This window comes from Adiantum capillus-veneris, chromosome 11 (genome assembly GCF_014529385.1).
Source record: "Adiantum capillus-veneris isolate H3 chromosome 11, ASM1452938v2, whole genome shotgun sequence".
NCBI classification, from domain to species: domain Eukaryota; kingdom Viridiplantae; phylum Streptophyta; class Polypodiopsida; order Polypodiales; family Pteridaceae; genus Adiantum; species Adiantum capillus-veneris.
This window is the reverse complement of record NC_140941.1, coordinates 30,939,855-30,954,166: the sequence shown is the minus strand read 5'-3', so window position 1 is coordinate 30,954,166 and position 14,312 is coordinate 30,939,855. Positions and strand designations below refer to the sequence as shown.

The 14,312-nt window shown below is 40.0% G+C and overlaps 1 protein-coding gene across 5 annotated transcripts; it reads left to right on the top strand.

The window, feature by feature from the left end:
* Positions 1 to 1,054: 1,054 nt before the first annotated feature.
* Positions 1,055 to 4,626, top strand: LOC147447063 (transcription factor bHLH18-like). Of its 5 annotated transcripts, XM_086522958.1 has the most exons (6): positions 1,055 to 1,385; positions 2,086 to 2,189; positions 2,394 to 2,711; positions 2,838 to 3,092; positions 3,253 to 3,594; positions 3,681 to 4,626. In XM_086522958.1, exons 2-6 carry the CDS (start codon positions 2,133 to 2,135, stop codon positions 3,753 to 3,755), a joined length of 1,047 nt encoding a protein of 348 aa, XP_086379084.1. In that variant the 5' UTR covers positions 1,055 to 1,385; positions 2,086 to 2,132; the 3' UTR covers positions 3,756 to 4,626. The 5 variants fall into 5 exon arrangements, with proteins under 5 accessions (XP_086379084.1, XP_086379079.1, XP_086379083.1 ...); XM_086522953.1 differs by having other exon boundaries at positions 1,056 to 1,385; positions 2,394 to 3,092; XM_086522957.1 differs by lacking the exon at positions 1,055 to 1,385 and adding an exon at positions 1,438 to 1,727 and having other exon boundaries at positions 2,394 to 3,092.
* The last annotated feature ends 9,686 nt before the right edge of the window (positions 4,627 to 14,312 follow it).

The window sequence follows — 14,312 nt, the reverse complement described above, 5'->3', positions numbered from 1 at the left end:
CAATCATTGCATTTCACCTTCTTTTTGCGTTAATTGCTAGACTTCTCAAACCTATTGCTATTAAAAGAAGCGGCAGTTATGGGGGTAGGCCTGCTATGTGTAGAAGCATTGGAAGTGGAAACAATGGCAATAGTGGCAATCTTCTTTTACTATGCAACCACAAATACCTGTTCAATAGCACACTGCTTAGCCCTTTTTTTTGTTTTGGATTGGCCTCTTGTAGAAATATAAAGGCAATACCATCAAATGTCCCATCATCTTTACCCTTTGTTATAAGCCTAAAGGTGGAGGCAAAAGTTTGATAAGAATCTGGAAAAGAATGAAGATCTGCCTAGACAAGACTCGCAATGTTCGAGAAAAGTGTACCTTAGCTTCGCCTTGAGCTGGTTGAAAAATCAAAACAGCCGATTGAAGGGAGGGGGAGAAGGAGAACATCCGCTCGAAAAAATTCAAGAAATAGAGTTAAATTGTACAAATTGCGGGTTATTTTAAAAATCTCCTCGTTTTTTAATCCACTTAAAAAATTTTGTATGTTTGTGAAATTGATTTTTCTCCAACACTGTACAAGGGTACTGTTATGAATAATCTCACCAATCGCAATCAAGTACTCATTCCTCATAAGAAACACCACATTGCACACATTTGTCGAGTTCAAGAGGCTGATAGGCTTTTCCGCAACCAATCAGCTCGACCTTCTGGTTAGATCGAACGCCTCTATGGTGTTGTCGAAGTGCACGGATGGCTTTCCCCCTCGAGAGCTGCTTGTTGGTATTGTGGGTCTGAAAGTCTGTTGTGCTTTTGCTTACCAATCATAGCTCACCATGCCTACAGTTCGCCCTTGTCTAAGATACTTGAGCGGGCAGTGCCAAACCCCCCTATTGGCTCCTCGACATGGACCTGTCGACGCCCAACATGTGAGGTAGCGATCACACAATGTGTCGTGTAGGTGGCATAACACACGGTTACACAGCCCAAAGCATATAATAAAATTAAACGCAAGCATATGACTAAATTAAACCAAGCATATGATAAAAATCAAGCTTATTTTCGTTACGTTCACACTGGCTCGTATCTCTCGGCCCCTCTGGCCTTCTCTTTGACACAGCTGGCCACGGCTGCTTCTCGCAGACACAGGCGACGGCGGCGTTGTAGGAGCTTGCTCCCCATATCTCGCATCGCGATCTCCATTCACACACCCCCACAAGGATCGGTCCCCTACAGCTGTTTCTGAAAGCAGAAGCCCTCGCCCACCTTCGTCATTTCCAGCGAAGGATATTTTAGACTCCCCTGCTTCCGCGCTAAAACACTCAGAAGCGCAGAGGTTCTCCCTGCTTTTATACTAAAAACTCGTGAGCACTCTGCATCGCAACCGCCTTTCAGAGAGAGTAAGTGCTCTTGTCCGTGTTGAATTTTCTGCAGCATAGTCGTTAGAGTTGGGTATGAGAGATCAAGCCAATTTCGGAGAAGTGCTTAGTTTGTGAGCCGTTTTCTGTGATCATGTTCAGCAGAAAAGCCTCCTTGGCTCGCCTTAGGTACTGCGAGAAATGCTACTTTTCTCATCAGGAATCACCCACTTGTCTTTTGTCAAAAGGGTCCTTGTCCATCTACATGCTTTTTTCTTTCGCCTCATCTGAGCTTCCACTATAATGGGTACTTCATGTTCTCCACTTTTTGACAACTGACCCCAAAAAATATCCCTCTGCAGATACTTATTTGGGACAAATTAGGTGTGTTCACCTTGTTCTAGTTTGCAGACTTGATGCACTGGTTTGAATTTTTGTGTTTTGGGTTTTCTCTTTCGCGTGTGCGTGCACTGGTGTACAAGCACCCAGCTAGGCCAATTGTGTTTTGTGGGCAATTCCACGAATAATCACTAACAAGATTTTGTTTTGCATTGGGATACCTTCCTTGTAAAGGTTACATTTGCCGTCCACCGTATTATGATCTGCGATTCTAGCACTAAAAATCTGTATCTTTACATGTTCTCAACATATGTTGCTCATTGTGACATGTTTGTTTCTTTCAGTTTGTGGAAAATTGCATGTTTTTATCTCTATACCAATACATGGTTTTGCTCTTTGACAGGCTTCCAATAAGCTGGCTTTGTTGAACTTGCACATTCCCTACCCTTGATGGAGATGCAGTTGCCCTCTTCCAATTATGGGACCATGCATTGGTTATCTGAAATGGTATCTATCTAATGTATTATTATCATTAATGTTATTGAAGTTTGTACTTGTCTTCTTCAAAAAACCTTCGTTGTTTCACTGTTCTGTGGTGTAATCTAGACATTTGCACTTGTTTGTGTGGTGGTTCTCTGTTTGCAAGTGCTGGACAATTTTGGCACCATTAAAATATGCATGCATGTTTCTGACGAGAGAGCTTCACTACAGGGAATGGATGATCCTTTTGTCATGAAGAGTGTCGATGGCTATCCAAGTCCTGTCATATCTACAAACGCAGGCCCTCAATGTAGCACTGGAAGCAGCAACCTGGATGTGGGATGTTCACAAGCTGCTAGTCTTCTGTCAAGGGATCCTCAACTGAAGAGGCCTTTGGCTGGTGTTGCATCTCCACACATGCCGTCGATAAATAGAATTGTACATGGGGTCACCGGATATGAACATTTCGCAAAACTTCCCAAGCTTGAATCTTGGGGACAAGGTTTTGGCGATACAGCACTCTTTTCGCATCCTTCATCAACATGCAATGTACATTCCAGCACTCCAAATCATGCCCTCGATAGTTTCTTAGCTTCTTTTCCAATTTTAAAAGATGAAAACATTGCCCCCAAAACACCATCTTTTCATTTTGAAATGGGATTTTCTGGCAAGCAGCAAAGCAGCATAACAGATATGCACTCTGTGATGTCGACGGCAACCAAGGAGCCCTCTCTCTCGCCCTCGGTTTCTTTCTGTGGGGGTGGGCAAAGAGTAGGCCTTCCGTTGATGAGCAAAGATACGTTTGGTGTAAATGGCTCCTCTGATCTTCAAAAGCCTGGAAATGACCACATAATGGCAGAGCGCAAACGACGGGAGAAGCTGAGCCAGCGTTTTATTGCACTGTCAGCCATTGTTCCTGGGTTGAAAAAGGTATGGTGTTAGGAATTCACGTACTCAATAATTTGTGTGGACATTACTTGTGAGATTTGCCAGACCATGTTTTGTTGGGCACTGTTTGAAAGAAGTGCTTGTATGTGTATATTGGATGTATGCTTCATCTTTAATGGATACAACCATTGCTTTTTGACAGATGGATAAGGCCTCCATTCTTGGGGACGCAATTAAATATGTTAAACAGCTGCAAGATCGTCTCAAGACAATAGAGGAATGCTCACCCAAGATGGTTTCTATTGCTCTTCAAAAGTCTGGTGGAGATGCTACTACAGAAAGCAGCGATACTGCAAGCTATAAGCAACCGGACATCGAAGTGCGATTGGTTGGGAAGAATGTCCTTATTCGCGTGCATTGCGAAAAGAGAAAGAGCCTTTTGCTCAAAATGCTGGCGGAGCTTGAAAAATTACAGTTATCTGTTGTCAATGCGAATGTTTTGTCGTTCACAGCAATGACTCTTGACCTGACAATCACAGCTCAGGTCAGTTAAAACAATTTCTATTCCAGTGCCACACATTGCATAAAGGACAACAGTACTTTTGTATTGATTGAGTATACTGTGTGTAGGTGGAAGAAGAAATCGAATTGACGGCTGATGGCATCATCAAAGCTCTCCATGCATTCTTCAAGCAGCTTACATAGGAGTGTAGGCTGTGAGAGTGCTTGTCTACACTTTACTCGTCATGCCGTCTAGTTCGTATGTGTACAGGCCTTCTTGTGGCATTCACAGCAATAAGCACTGCAAATCAGAAGGGATTTTTAGATGGTGTTCTCCTTTACAGTATAATGATAGGGTATTAGGGTGGTGGTTAAAGTGCAGCATATGGGTATGGGTCATCGTCAGCAATTCAGTTTGATGGCGCTTTGAGACGCAGCTTATCTATCAATCACATTACTGCATGATTTGCATAACAGCAACAGCCTGCGCTTTGATTGGATCAACAATTCCAGCGATTGAGCAACTACATGTCGTCTCTAATGGCAGCATGCCATTTGATGGTGGGTTGATGGAGCACGCAGGTTTCTGGGCGTCGTCTCCCTCATAGCCGACTGGATTACGATGAATCCTCGCCTTTTTTCACTTGTTTTTGAGAGGACACTGGTCCTCTTTTCTGTTGAGGTCTTCTGGTTTTCTTTTTGATCCTCTGTGGCTTGTTGCCGGATCACGCCTTATAGACATTTATTATCTGCTGGACCAAACCTCCTTTTTTGGTCAGATTTGCACATGGTAGCTTTTTTTGCAAGGCTTCGACGTCCTTGTTTCCAGCTTTACTTTGATGCAGAGTTGGCTTGTTGAACAAAGGCTTTTTTGAGAGGTAGTACCTCGTATGTAAGCCCTAGTGTTGTTGAGTTCAACAGATACTGAAGCCTAGAAGAGTGTCTTGGTGGGTTTTTTGCCACATTTGGATTGTGTTTGTTTTCTGTCAGCACTGCTGACAACAGAGATGTAACTTGTGCTACACCTAAAAATGATCCTTGGATTTCTACTGAAGCTGGAGGTGGTTTTTGTGTTTTTGAGTTGTACATCTGGTGTCATGACTCTGCAGCTAGATATCTATTTTTTGAATTGTGTGCACACAAGGTTGTGTATAATGCAGCGTGTGGACATTCGAAGTGTTATATGCATGAGTATCAATCTCTGTGCAGTTTAAGCCTTATGTTGGTTGGTAAAAAATGTTTTTTCTTCTATAATTCAGCCCCAGCTAATGATAAAATTCAGCTAGAACAGTTCAAAGTGGGGCTTTCTGTCTCTCTGTCAATTGTGAGGGCTCTCTAATATAATCTCTTTCCGTCTGTTATAGAAAAGTGTGGTTGAAGTCACAATTAATGTGAGTGATGAAATTACATGGGCCTTTGAAGCTTGCAATCATACTGGCCTTGTAGGTCAATTTCTACCAAATTTAAATAAGATCAATGTTCGTATGAAGAGAAGCGTAGAGATGATGCTTTGGTATATATGACAGTAGGAAGAAGGTTGATGAATTGTGACTGATTTTGATGTGCTGCAAGTTGAGAAAATGGTTTTAGCATAAGCTCTTCTTTTGGCATGGAGCTAAACTCTATTCTTTCAGTCTTTTGAAATGTAAGGGTTGGTGGGATTTTCTTCCTTTTCATACAGAGGAGCTTGTTACTACTATGGCGATGGGCCAGACAGGATTTGTTAGCAATTGGCCCGTCACAGTTCAGCATCCACGGCACTGGTCAAACAAAGCAGAGTTATCAGTTACTTCACTACATGAACATGCCTTGTGCATTGTCACTGCTGCATCATCAGCAGCTATTTTGTTTGGATAGAACTATGCAAAGTCATTTTGAAACTATACCAAGATTTGCGCAAGTAAGCCAGGTGCATGACCACATTCTTAGCTCTTTGAGTTTAAAGCCCCAAGCGTCCAAATAGCTGGTGTATTTGTTTATGAATGCAAGAGATTGTTCTGTTGCATCTTGAAAGTGGCTGCTTAGAAAATTGAAAAGCTTTGTCTTTTTCAGCATCAATGTGGGTTGTTGACAGGTGGTCATAGAAGGCAACCACACACCCTTGGCCTTTAGCAAGCATGTTCATACTCATGAGGGCTCCACTAGTACTGTACCCTTTCTTTTCCTCCTTGTCAAGGAAATAGGTTTTTATGCATGTGTGTCGATTTTCTTTTATTTTATGGGATAAATCTATGAATATGTCTCAACCTGTCTTGTAGTTTGTACATATGGGGGTTTTTTTTTTTGGGGGGGTCCAAACTTCTGATTGCCTTACATTAGTCTACTAGAAAATACACCACCACATGATAGATTGTGGGGTCTCTCCTTTTTATTCAAAACTTTGTGATGACTTTTTGAAAAGAGCTCTGTACTTCAGTTTCAAAGTGCTTTTGAAATCATTGAATTTTTGAATTTCTGAACTCCATCTTCAAACGTGAACCGTACAGGCTACAGCCCAAAAGCCCTAGTTTTTTTAATCATTGCTTTCATTATGTTACACTTTTGAGGGGAGATCAAGTGAAGGCCTTGTGGATTAATCCTAATTTGCAGTCTAATTAGACTCGCAATTTTCAAGGAAATTCTTCCTACCCACAAATCTCTCTCTCTCTCTCTCTCTCTCTCTCTCTCTCTCTCTCTCTCTTTATATATATATATACACACACACACACACACACACACACACACACACACTAGTACTGCAGGCGGCCAGAGGCAGCGGCCGCCTCTCTTGTTTAGTGTGCTGGACTGCAACGCACACCACTGGAAGTTGGCCGGACAAAGCAACTTCCGCCACGTGTGTTGGGGAAGGGCACCCTATGCTTTCAAAAGACAGGTCCTTGAAAGTAGCACCCTTGCTTGTGTGAGTTGTAATTTCAAGTTGAAGGTATCTCTCCTTTAAGAAAAACAAGTGAAAGGGTCACAATGGCTTTCTAAAACAATGAGAGTATAACTTAAATCACTCAGTTACAAGCAAAATCAGCAATGCTCTTTTAGATGTATTTTGATAAAATCATTATCATACCTTGTTTGTTATACACAATAATGGAAAATCTGCAAATTTTGAGCAAGGAAAGAGTTACTAGAATATTTTATTGTGTTTCAATTTTTCTTAGCTCGATTCTTATTGAATCAATGAGTGTGAATTGATTTCCTTGTAGTGTGCTTGCTAGTCAGCTTCACGAAAACCTTGAAGAACGATGAGAAAAAGAGGGACATCGTATATAAAATTTCAAGTGCTGATAACAAATAATCTAATGAAACAAGGCACGAGTTTATAGCTTGACTTAGTGTAGGCCTCCTGCATAGCTATAAAGACTATAGCCTAAAAATAAAATCTAAGGTGAGTATTATGTTGTTTAGAATCATGGTTCATGATGATACAAAGAGAATGAAAAATAAACATTCTTTGTTCAATATGCATATATAGAGTTATCTTATGTATAAAACAAGAGTGCATATCAACATTAATGAAAGTGGAAAGTCATAATGGGCAATTGTTTTGGGAATAAAAAAATTGTTATTTGTCCTTAATAAGGTAGTTCTATAGGTATATCTCTTGTGCTTATTTGATCAAGTGAAGGCCCTTGAGGATTAATCCTAATTTGCAGTCTAATTAGACTCAATTTTCAAAGAAATTCTTCCTACCCACAAATCTCTCTCTCTCTCTCTCTCTCTCTCTCTCTCTGTCTCTCTCTCTCTACACACACACACACACACACACACACACACACACACACACACACACACACACACACACACACTAGTATTGCAGGTGGCTAGAGGCCGCCTCTCTCGTTGAGTGTGCTGGGCTGCAACGCACACCACTCAAAGTTGGCCGGACGAAGCAGCTTCCGCCACGTGTGTGTGTGTTGGGGGAGGGGGGGGGGGGGGGGGTTCCCTTCCCCTTTTATAATAGTGTGTGTGTACGCGCGAGCATGCACATACAATATAACACATGCACATGCACACGCGTATGTGCGTGCACACACACACGCGAGAGAGAGAGAGAGAGAGAGAGAGAGAGAGAGAGAGAGAAGGGCACCCTATGCTTTCAAAAGACAGGTCCTTGAAAGTAGTACCCTTGCTTGTGTGAGTTGTAATTTCAAGTTGAAGGTCACAATGGCTTTCTAAAACAATGAGAAAGTGATAAAATCATTAGGATTAGATTAACTAGAATTATATAAGGTGAAACAATGTTCATGAATGTCTCTTTTATTAAGCGATCGAGTGTCCTCCTCACAAAGAAGCAAACCAAAAATACTAGCAATTTTTTTGAAATTTGTAGGATTTTTGAACTAAGTTTTGACATCATTGCACACTTTACCATGGTTTTGTCATATATATATATATATATGTGTGTGTGTGTGTGTGTCTATATAAAAATAAATATGTGTGTATACAAACATATATATATATGTGTGTGTGTGTGTGTGGGGGGGGGGGGGGGGACTTAGTAGAATTATGAAAGGTGAAGCTTCACTTCATCATTCTAAAAGAATAAAATGCAAGAGAAGTCAAGCCATGTGAAGAAGGGAAATGAAAGGTGAAATCAAAATATCCATTTAATACTTTAAAACCAAAATAACATTTAAGGTAAGTCTCAATCGTCATTGAAAGTATGCCAAACTCAACACTTCTCTAAGGCTTCTTTTAGAAAGCCAACAAAACAAGGTGAAAGTTCACTATGGCCTACATATAATGCTATTGAGAAGAATTGAATAACGACAAGAATTGAATAACGACAAGAATTGAATAACGACCGGCTTCTTGGTGAGAGGAAAATCAAAAAGTGACACTAGCATTTAGACTTTTTTTTGTCACAATAAAATATTACACTTTTGAGAAACAAATGTAACAATGATTTATTTAAATTTTAATATATTCCAAAAGCATAAAAAATAATGACTAAACCAATAATCAATGGTTTTCTTTGAAGAGAGAGGTACACTAATATCAAGACCTCTCACAAAGACCTAAAAAAATATTAAAATAGAAATTTTTTGTCATATGGCACTAATTTGTAAGCTTTATTCAATGGTCCACAATTACACAAAAAATCCAACGCTTTACTAAGGATTTCTTATGTAGTCCAAAAAGATAATATGTAAGCTTTATCCAATGGTCCACAATTACACAAAAAATCCAACGCTAAGATAAGCCCTTGAAAGTAGTGTCCTTGCCTATGGAAGGACTTATTTTCATTTTTCCCTTCGGAGGATTAGATACCACAAAAATATGAATTCAATTTTTGTAGCTTAGCAAGATGTTTATCAAAGCATATAAGAAGGCAACATGTTTGGTGAAGATTATGAGTAGAAATTTCTATTTAAAAACCTTACTATACGTGAAAACATTCTTGAATAGCATTTTGGAAGAACCTGAAGATTGGAAGAGACTCTTGTTTGACATGCTACATTCTTGTTTTTTATTGTAGAACATTTTTGCGTCCTCTAAATGAGATGGACATCTTAAGATAATTCCCTTTTATTGGTAGATACCTCTCAACCAGTCCTCATGCTTTTGGATCTCTCAAAGCCATTTGACGTCCAATGTGATGCTTGTGGTGATTGCCTTGGAGCAGTCTTGCTTCAAGAAGGGCATGCCATAGCATATGAGAGCCGAAGGCTCAATATGGATGAACAAGTTGGGCATTTATGAAAAAGAGCTTTTAACTGTTCTACATGCCCTAGACACATGGAAGCACTATTTATTGGGGACTCCATTCATTTTACGAATAGGCTATCAAAGTCTCAAGTACTTCATCACGCAAACAAAGCTTTCCGACAAACAAATGAGGTGGATAAATTTTCTTTCGCAATTTAATTTTTATATTGTTCACCTTGCTGGTAAGCACGATCAAGTGGCCAATGCACTGTCACGACGACCAAAAGTTAATGTTATGTCTATAGCAACTCACAATTATCCATCTTCTATGATAGATGAGTATGCTATTGACCCTGACTTTAAAGACATAATGTCAACCCTTGCTTTGGGAAAGAAAGAGGAACCATTCACCTTGAGGATGGTTATCTTCTCCATGGCAATAGACTATGTGTTACCCACTCTCTTCGTGAGAAAGTCATGTATGAATCCCATTCTCCTACCTATGTAGGGCATAGAGGCATTCAACCTACTCTTCAAGGAGTAGAGACGTATTTCTATTGGCCTACCATGAAAGTGGACATACAAGAGTATGTTTCAAAATGTGTGGTATGCCAAAAGGCCAAGTATGATAGAGAGAAGCAACCTGGATTACTCCAGCCATTGCCAATCCCTAATTCACCATGGGAGAGTATATCCATGGATTTTATCTTTGGATTACCCAAGTCTATCCATGGGAATACGGGAATATGGACAATCATCGACATGTTTAGCAAGCAAGCACACTTTATCCATGTCAAGAAGACTATTAAGGCACACCAAATGGCAACTCTCTTCATATCCTAGATTTTCAAACACCATGGATTGCCACATATCCAACATGTTAGATAGAGATCCTAGAATGACCAGTAATTTCTTGAAAGGTCTCTTCAAAAATCTAGGTACAAGATTGAATTTCTCTTCGACCTATCACCCACAAACAGATGGCCAAAGTGAGATAGTCAATCTTATGATTCTTGATTTACTAAAGACCTATGTTACAGAAGTAGATCAATGCTCATAATGGAAAAAGTACTTACCTCTTGTAGAGTATGCGTATAATAATACTATCCATACTTCTACGAAAAAAGCACCTTTTGAAATCATAGGGGGAAGACCTAAAAGTCCCTTGCTACTTAAAGTACATGGGAAGATCTTCGCTGTCAATGAGTATAGCCGTGACCTGCAAGCATCTTTTCAAAAGATTAAGGAGGCTATATCCATCTCTTAACTAAGGCAAAAAGCTGTTGCTGACAAGCACAGAAGGGTCTTAGCGTTCAAAGAAAATGATTGGGTCTTACTTAAGTTTCCTAAGGCTCGATTGAGGCAAATGACGGGCAAAAATCCTATGGGCCATCAAAAGTATTATGCTAAACTAGCAAAAAGTTACTATGGTCCTTTTCAAATTTTGAAGCCAATCAATGAGGTGGCTTATAAACTCAAGTTGCCTAACCATTGGCTCATACACAATGCTTTTCATGTGAGCCTACTTAAGCCCTACAAAGGAGAGCCTCCAAATGAACCAATTATTGAAGACCCTTCCAAAATCGAAGACCAAGAAGAGGTGCTACAACCCGAAGCTATCTTTCGGCATGGAGACAAAGTACTACGACATGGTAATATTATCCGATAGTATCTTATTAAGTTTAAAATTTATCCTTTTAAAGATGGTAGATGGATGCAAGGAATCTAGCTTAAGGATAGTATGAACCTTGTCAACGCTTACAATGCTACATTAGAGTAAGCAAATGTACATGTTTCTTTTAAGTGATCAATGTTTTTGTCTTATAAGACTAATTCTCTCTTTATTGTGCACAAATTTAAGTAGTATGCATACTAAGAACCATGTTTGTGATGACGACGTCTCTCAAACACCATGTAGAATTTGTCACTCTACTTGCGAGGTTGAAATGGACTAAAGAGTAGACATGCTTGCGGCAACTATGTCTCCCAAGCACCAAATGGATGTCATCCAACTTGGAATGATGTTGTAGGGTAAAAAGGGATCCTCAACTCGCTAAGACAAACTGACTAATGACTATGGCTTTATCTCTTTTACCTCATAATTGAGGACGACTATGATTTCAAGAGAGAGGTAATGTCATAAAATCTAATATCTAACCAACCCAAATGATTTTCTCATATTAAACTGATCATTTAATATGGGATAATAAATGGGAACAAGGGTTATAATATAGACATGTGCATACGGATCTATCTCAACACGGGGCCAATGGTAAAGGGGTCCAAATGAGAGATGGTCTGTCAAAGAGCAATGCTACCTAATGGAGCTTAAATACCGTAGGTTTAGCTTCATTAAAGACCTCCAAAAGTTAATATTCAAAAGTCCTTTGACGTTAGGCAAGCTAGGGCTGACCTTGAGGTGGGAATCCTACCCAAGCATGAGGTGCTTGTTGGCTTGCTAAGTTTTAGTGGAAATTTTACCTAAAAGCTTGAGGTGTTTCTCACATGCTTAAACGATTAAAGTTCCTGAAGAATTCAATTCAAAGATAACTCTCAAGAGACATGAACGAGTCATACTTGATTGATTAAGTCCTTGAAGTATTTCATTCAACCAAATGACTTAATAAACACAAAAGACACATGTTCAAACGATCCTCCACATGTGGCCCTCATGATGTGTTTGAATGCTATTGATTATGTTTTAAAGGGATCCAACGAGAATTTAGATACATAAAAATAAATAATTAAGTTCTTTCTCTCAAAGAGGAAAAAGAGGACACATGTCCAAATGAAATATTAAAATAATGAAAGAGAGAGAGAGAGAGAAGTGTGGACCAAGAATGAGAGGGGGGGTATACTCTCCCCCCCCCCCCCCCCCACACACACACACACATTCTCTCATTGTGTGGAGTGCAAAATGAAAGAGCTCCATCTCCTTCTCCAAGTTAGTTGAGAAGTGGAGAGTCTACACCAACACTCTCGGCTATGGAATGTAGATCCAACCAAGAGCCATGCTTCAATTCTTAAGCTTGCCATCTTCTTCATCTTCATTACTATGCTATTATGCTATGCTAGGAAAGAAGAGTGATGATAAGTGAGGAACTATTTCTTTCTCCTATGGAATGTTTCTTCTTCCTCTTCCCTACCCTCATTCCCCGCTAGCTCTGTCCACCTTGGAAGGTGTTTGAGGCCTTGGAATAGTTAATGCTTTTTGTAAAGTTTATGTTAAGCTCGTGATGCATGAAGCTTTCCATCTTCATAGCATCACCAATGTCACAAGGAACACAAAGATTGTATTGTAACAAAGTCTTTCTTGATGGGAGAATCTATAATACAAACGCCTTTTGGAGGGGGGACCGGCTCTAAGTAAATCCGGTCCTCATCTATTGTCATGTTCTCTAATACTCTTTCGCTTGGAAAAGTATTTTTCATGCCAAGTTAACTAAATACTATGTTTATGTTGCTACTATCAATTAAGTTCACCCTCCAAGTTCTCAAAGCAATCTCACAAAAATGCTCACTCTAATTCTCTTAATTCCGCTATTCTCAAAGTTCATAGGCCATTTACATTACAAAAATTTTGACCTTCATATATGAGTTAAAAAATGCCTTGAGAAGGGAAGATGGTTGTCAAATCCTATCGCAGATGTCATTGATTGATTGATTGATTGATTGAGAGAGAGAGAGAGAGAGAGAGAGAGAGAGAGGGGGGCAAGGGGGGGCGGGGGGGGGGGGGGCGGATCAAGGGATAGTTACAATATATCTGATATTAAAAGAGCAAAGGTAAAGAGTGTATTGTGCCATTTTTTGTCCACATAAGGCCTTAGTAAATCATGGGACTCTTGGGAGCAAATTGTAGAATGTTGGATTAGTGGCAAACCTAATTTCTTCCTTCTTCTTGAGCATAGTTTTATGTAAATGTGGGCCACACACACTCTTTCTCATCCTCTTATTGGTCACACATTGTCTTTCTCCTCCTCTTATGTAGGCCAATGTGACTTTTTCACCTTGTTTTTTTGTGGATAACTACTATTTTAATTTCTATTTCATATAATTATTTTCTACAGCATGACAAATAACATAGCATCCAATAAAACTCTTTTTTTTAATTTGACCGTGGGGAGCGTACCTTTTCTGCTTTGAGCATGTAACTTTTTTGGCCTTCCCAAAGGGCTAAGGCCATAGTGACATGTTCCCTTTTTGTTAGTGAAAAATCTCATAAGTATTTTTTAAAAAAATAAAGAATGAAAATATTTGATTGGTGAGTGCACTGCAACATTCAAAAAAGAGTCATGAATGCTTGTGGTGGGTTGTTGAAAAATGTGAAGGATCCGATGTGTATGAGTGGACTAAAAATATAAAACTATTTATGTATTTTTGGCTTGCCCGAAGAGCAGAGGCCCTCCAATCAACTGACCTTTTTGGCTAATGAAAAATAGAAGAGAGACTAAATATTGACATCTTTTATGATTGGTGCGACATTTATTAGAGAGACATGCAAGTGTCAAGGGAATGATGGGATGTGGTATGAGTGAATCTTATGGAGACATGTCTCGTAAATCAGGGTATAGTCTCCCCTCCTCCCAGCCTTGCTCGCTACGTGTGTACATGTGTGAGAATGCACTCCCTCTGAAGCTCACTGGCCATGGCTGCCCAAACTACATGCGCATACTTTTTGAAGTTGAGTGGGTCCCTAACTCCTCACATAAGCAAGAGCGCATATTGTGTCAAAGGTGAGTAGCATTGAAGAATCGCCAATGGGTAGACATCACCAATGTGTGCCAAGACATCCTGTTGCATGAGCAAGAGGAGACCAACGCAGATTAGCTGTAATGCTCAAACATTAATAGGACTCACCAGGCTAGTCCTCTATGCTGCAGAGACCTCTTGAGGAGCTCTCTAATGGTTTCTCTCTCTCCCCCCCCCTTCTCTCTCTCTCATCATACACACCCAGAGCTATTAACTTCTCCCATCCACTTTTAACCACCTACACAATATTGGATTCAACTGGCCTCTAGCCACCTTGCATGCGCAAAACCAAACTCTCTCTCTCTCTCTCTCTCTCTCTCTCTCTCTCTCTCTCTCTCTCTCTCTCTCAGTGCTCTCTTTCTTTGTCTC

Bases quoted from the DNA above. Each gene is read 5' to 3' on its own strand.
- LOC147447063 (XM_086522953.1), top strand. From the start codon at position 2,133: ATGGAGATGCAGTTGCCCTCTTCCAATTATGGGACCATGCATTGGTTA. The intron at 3,093-3,252 runs GTATGGTGTTAG...GCTTTTTGACAG, and splicing joins TTGTTCCTGGGTTGAAAAAG to ATGGATAAGGCCTCCATTCT. The intron at 3,595-3,680 runs GTCAGTTAAAAC...TACTGTGTGTAG, and splicing joins ACCTGACAATCACAGCTCAG to GTGGAAGAAGAAATCGAATT.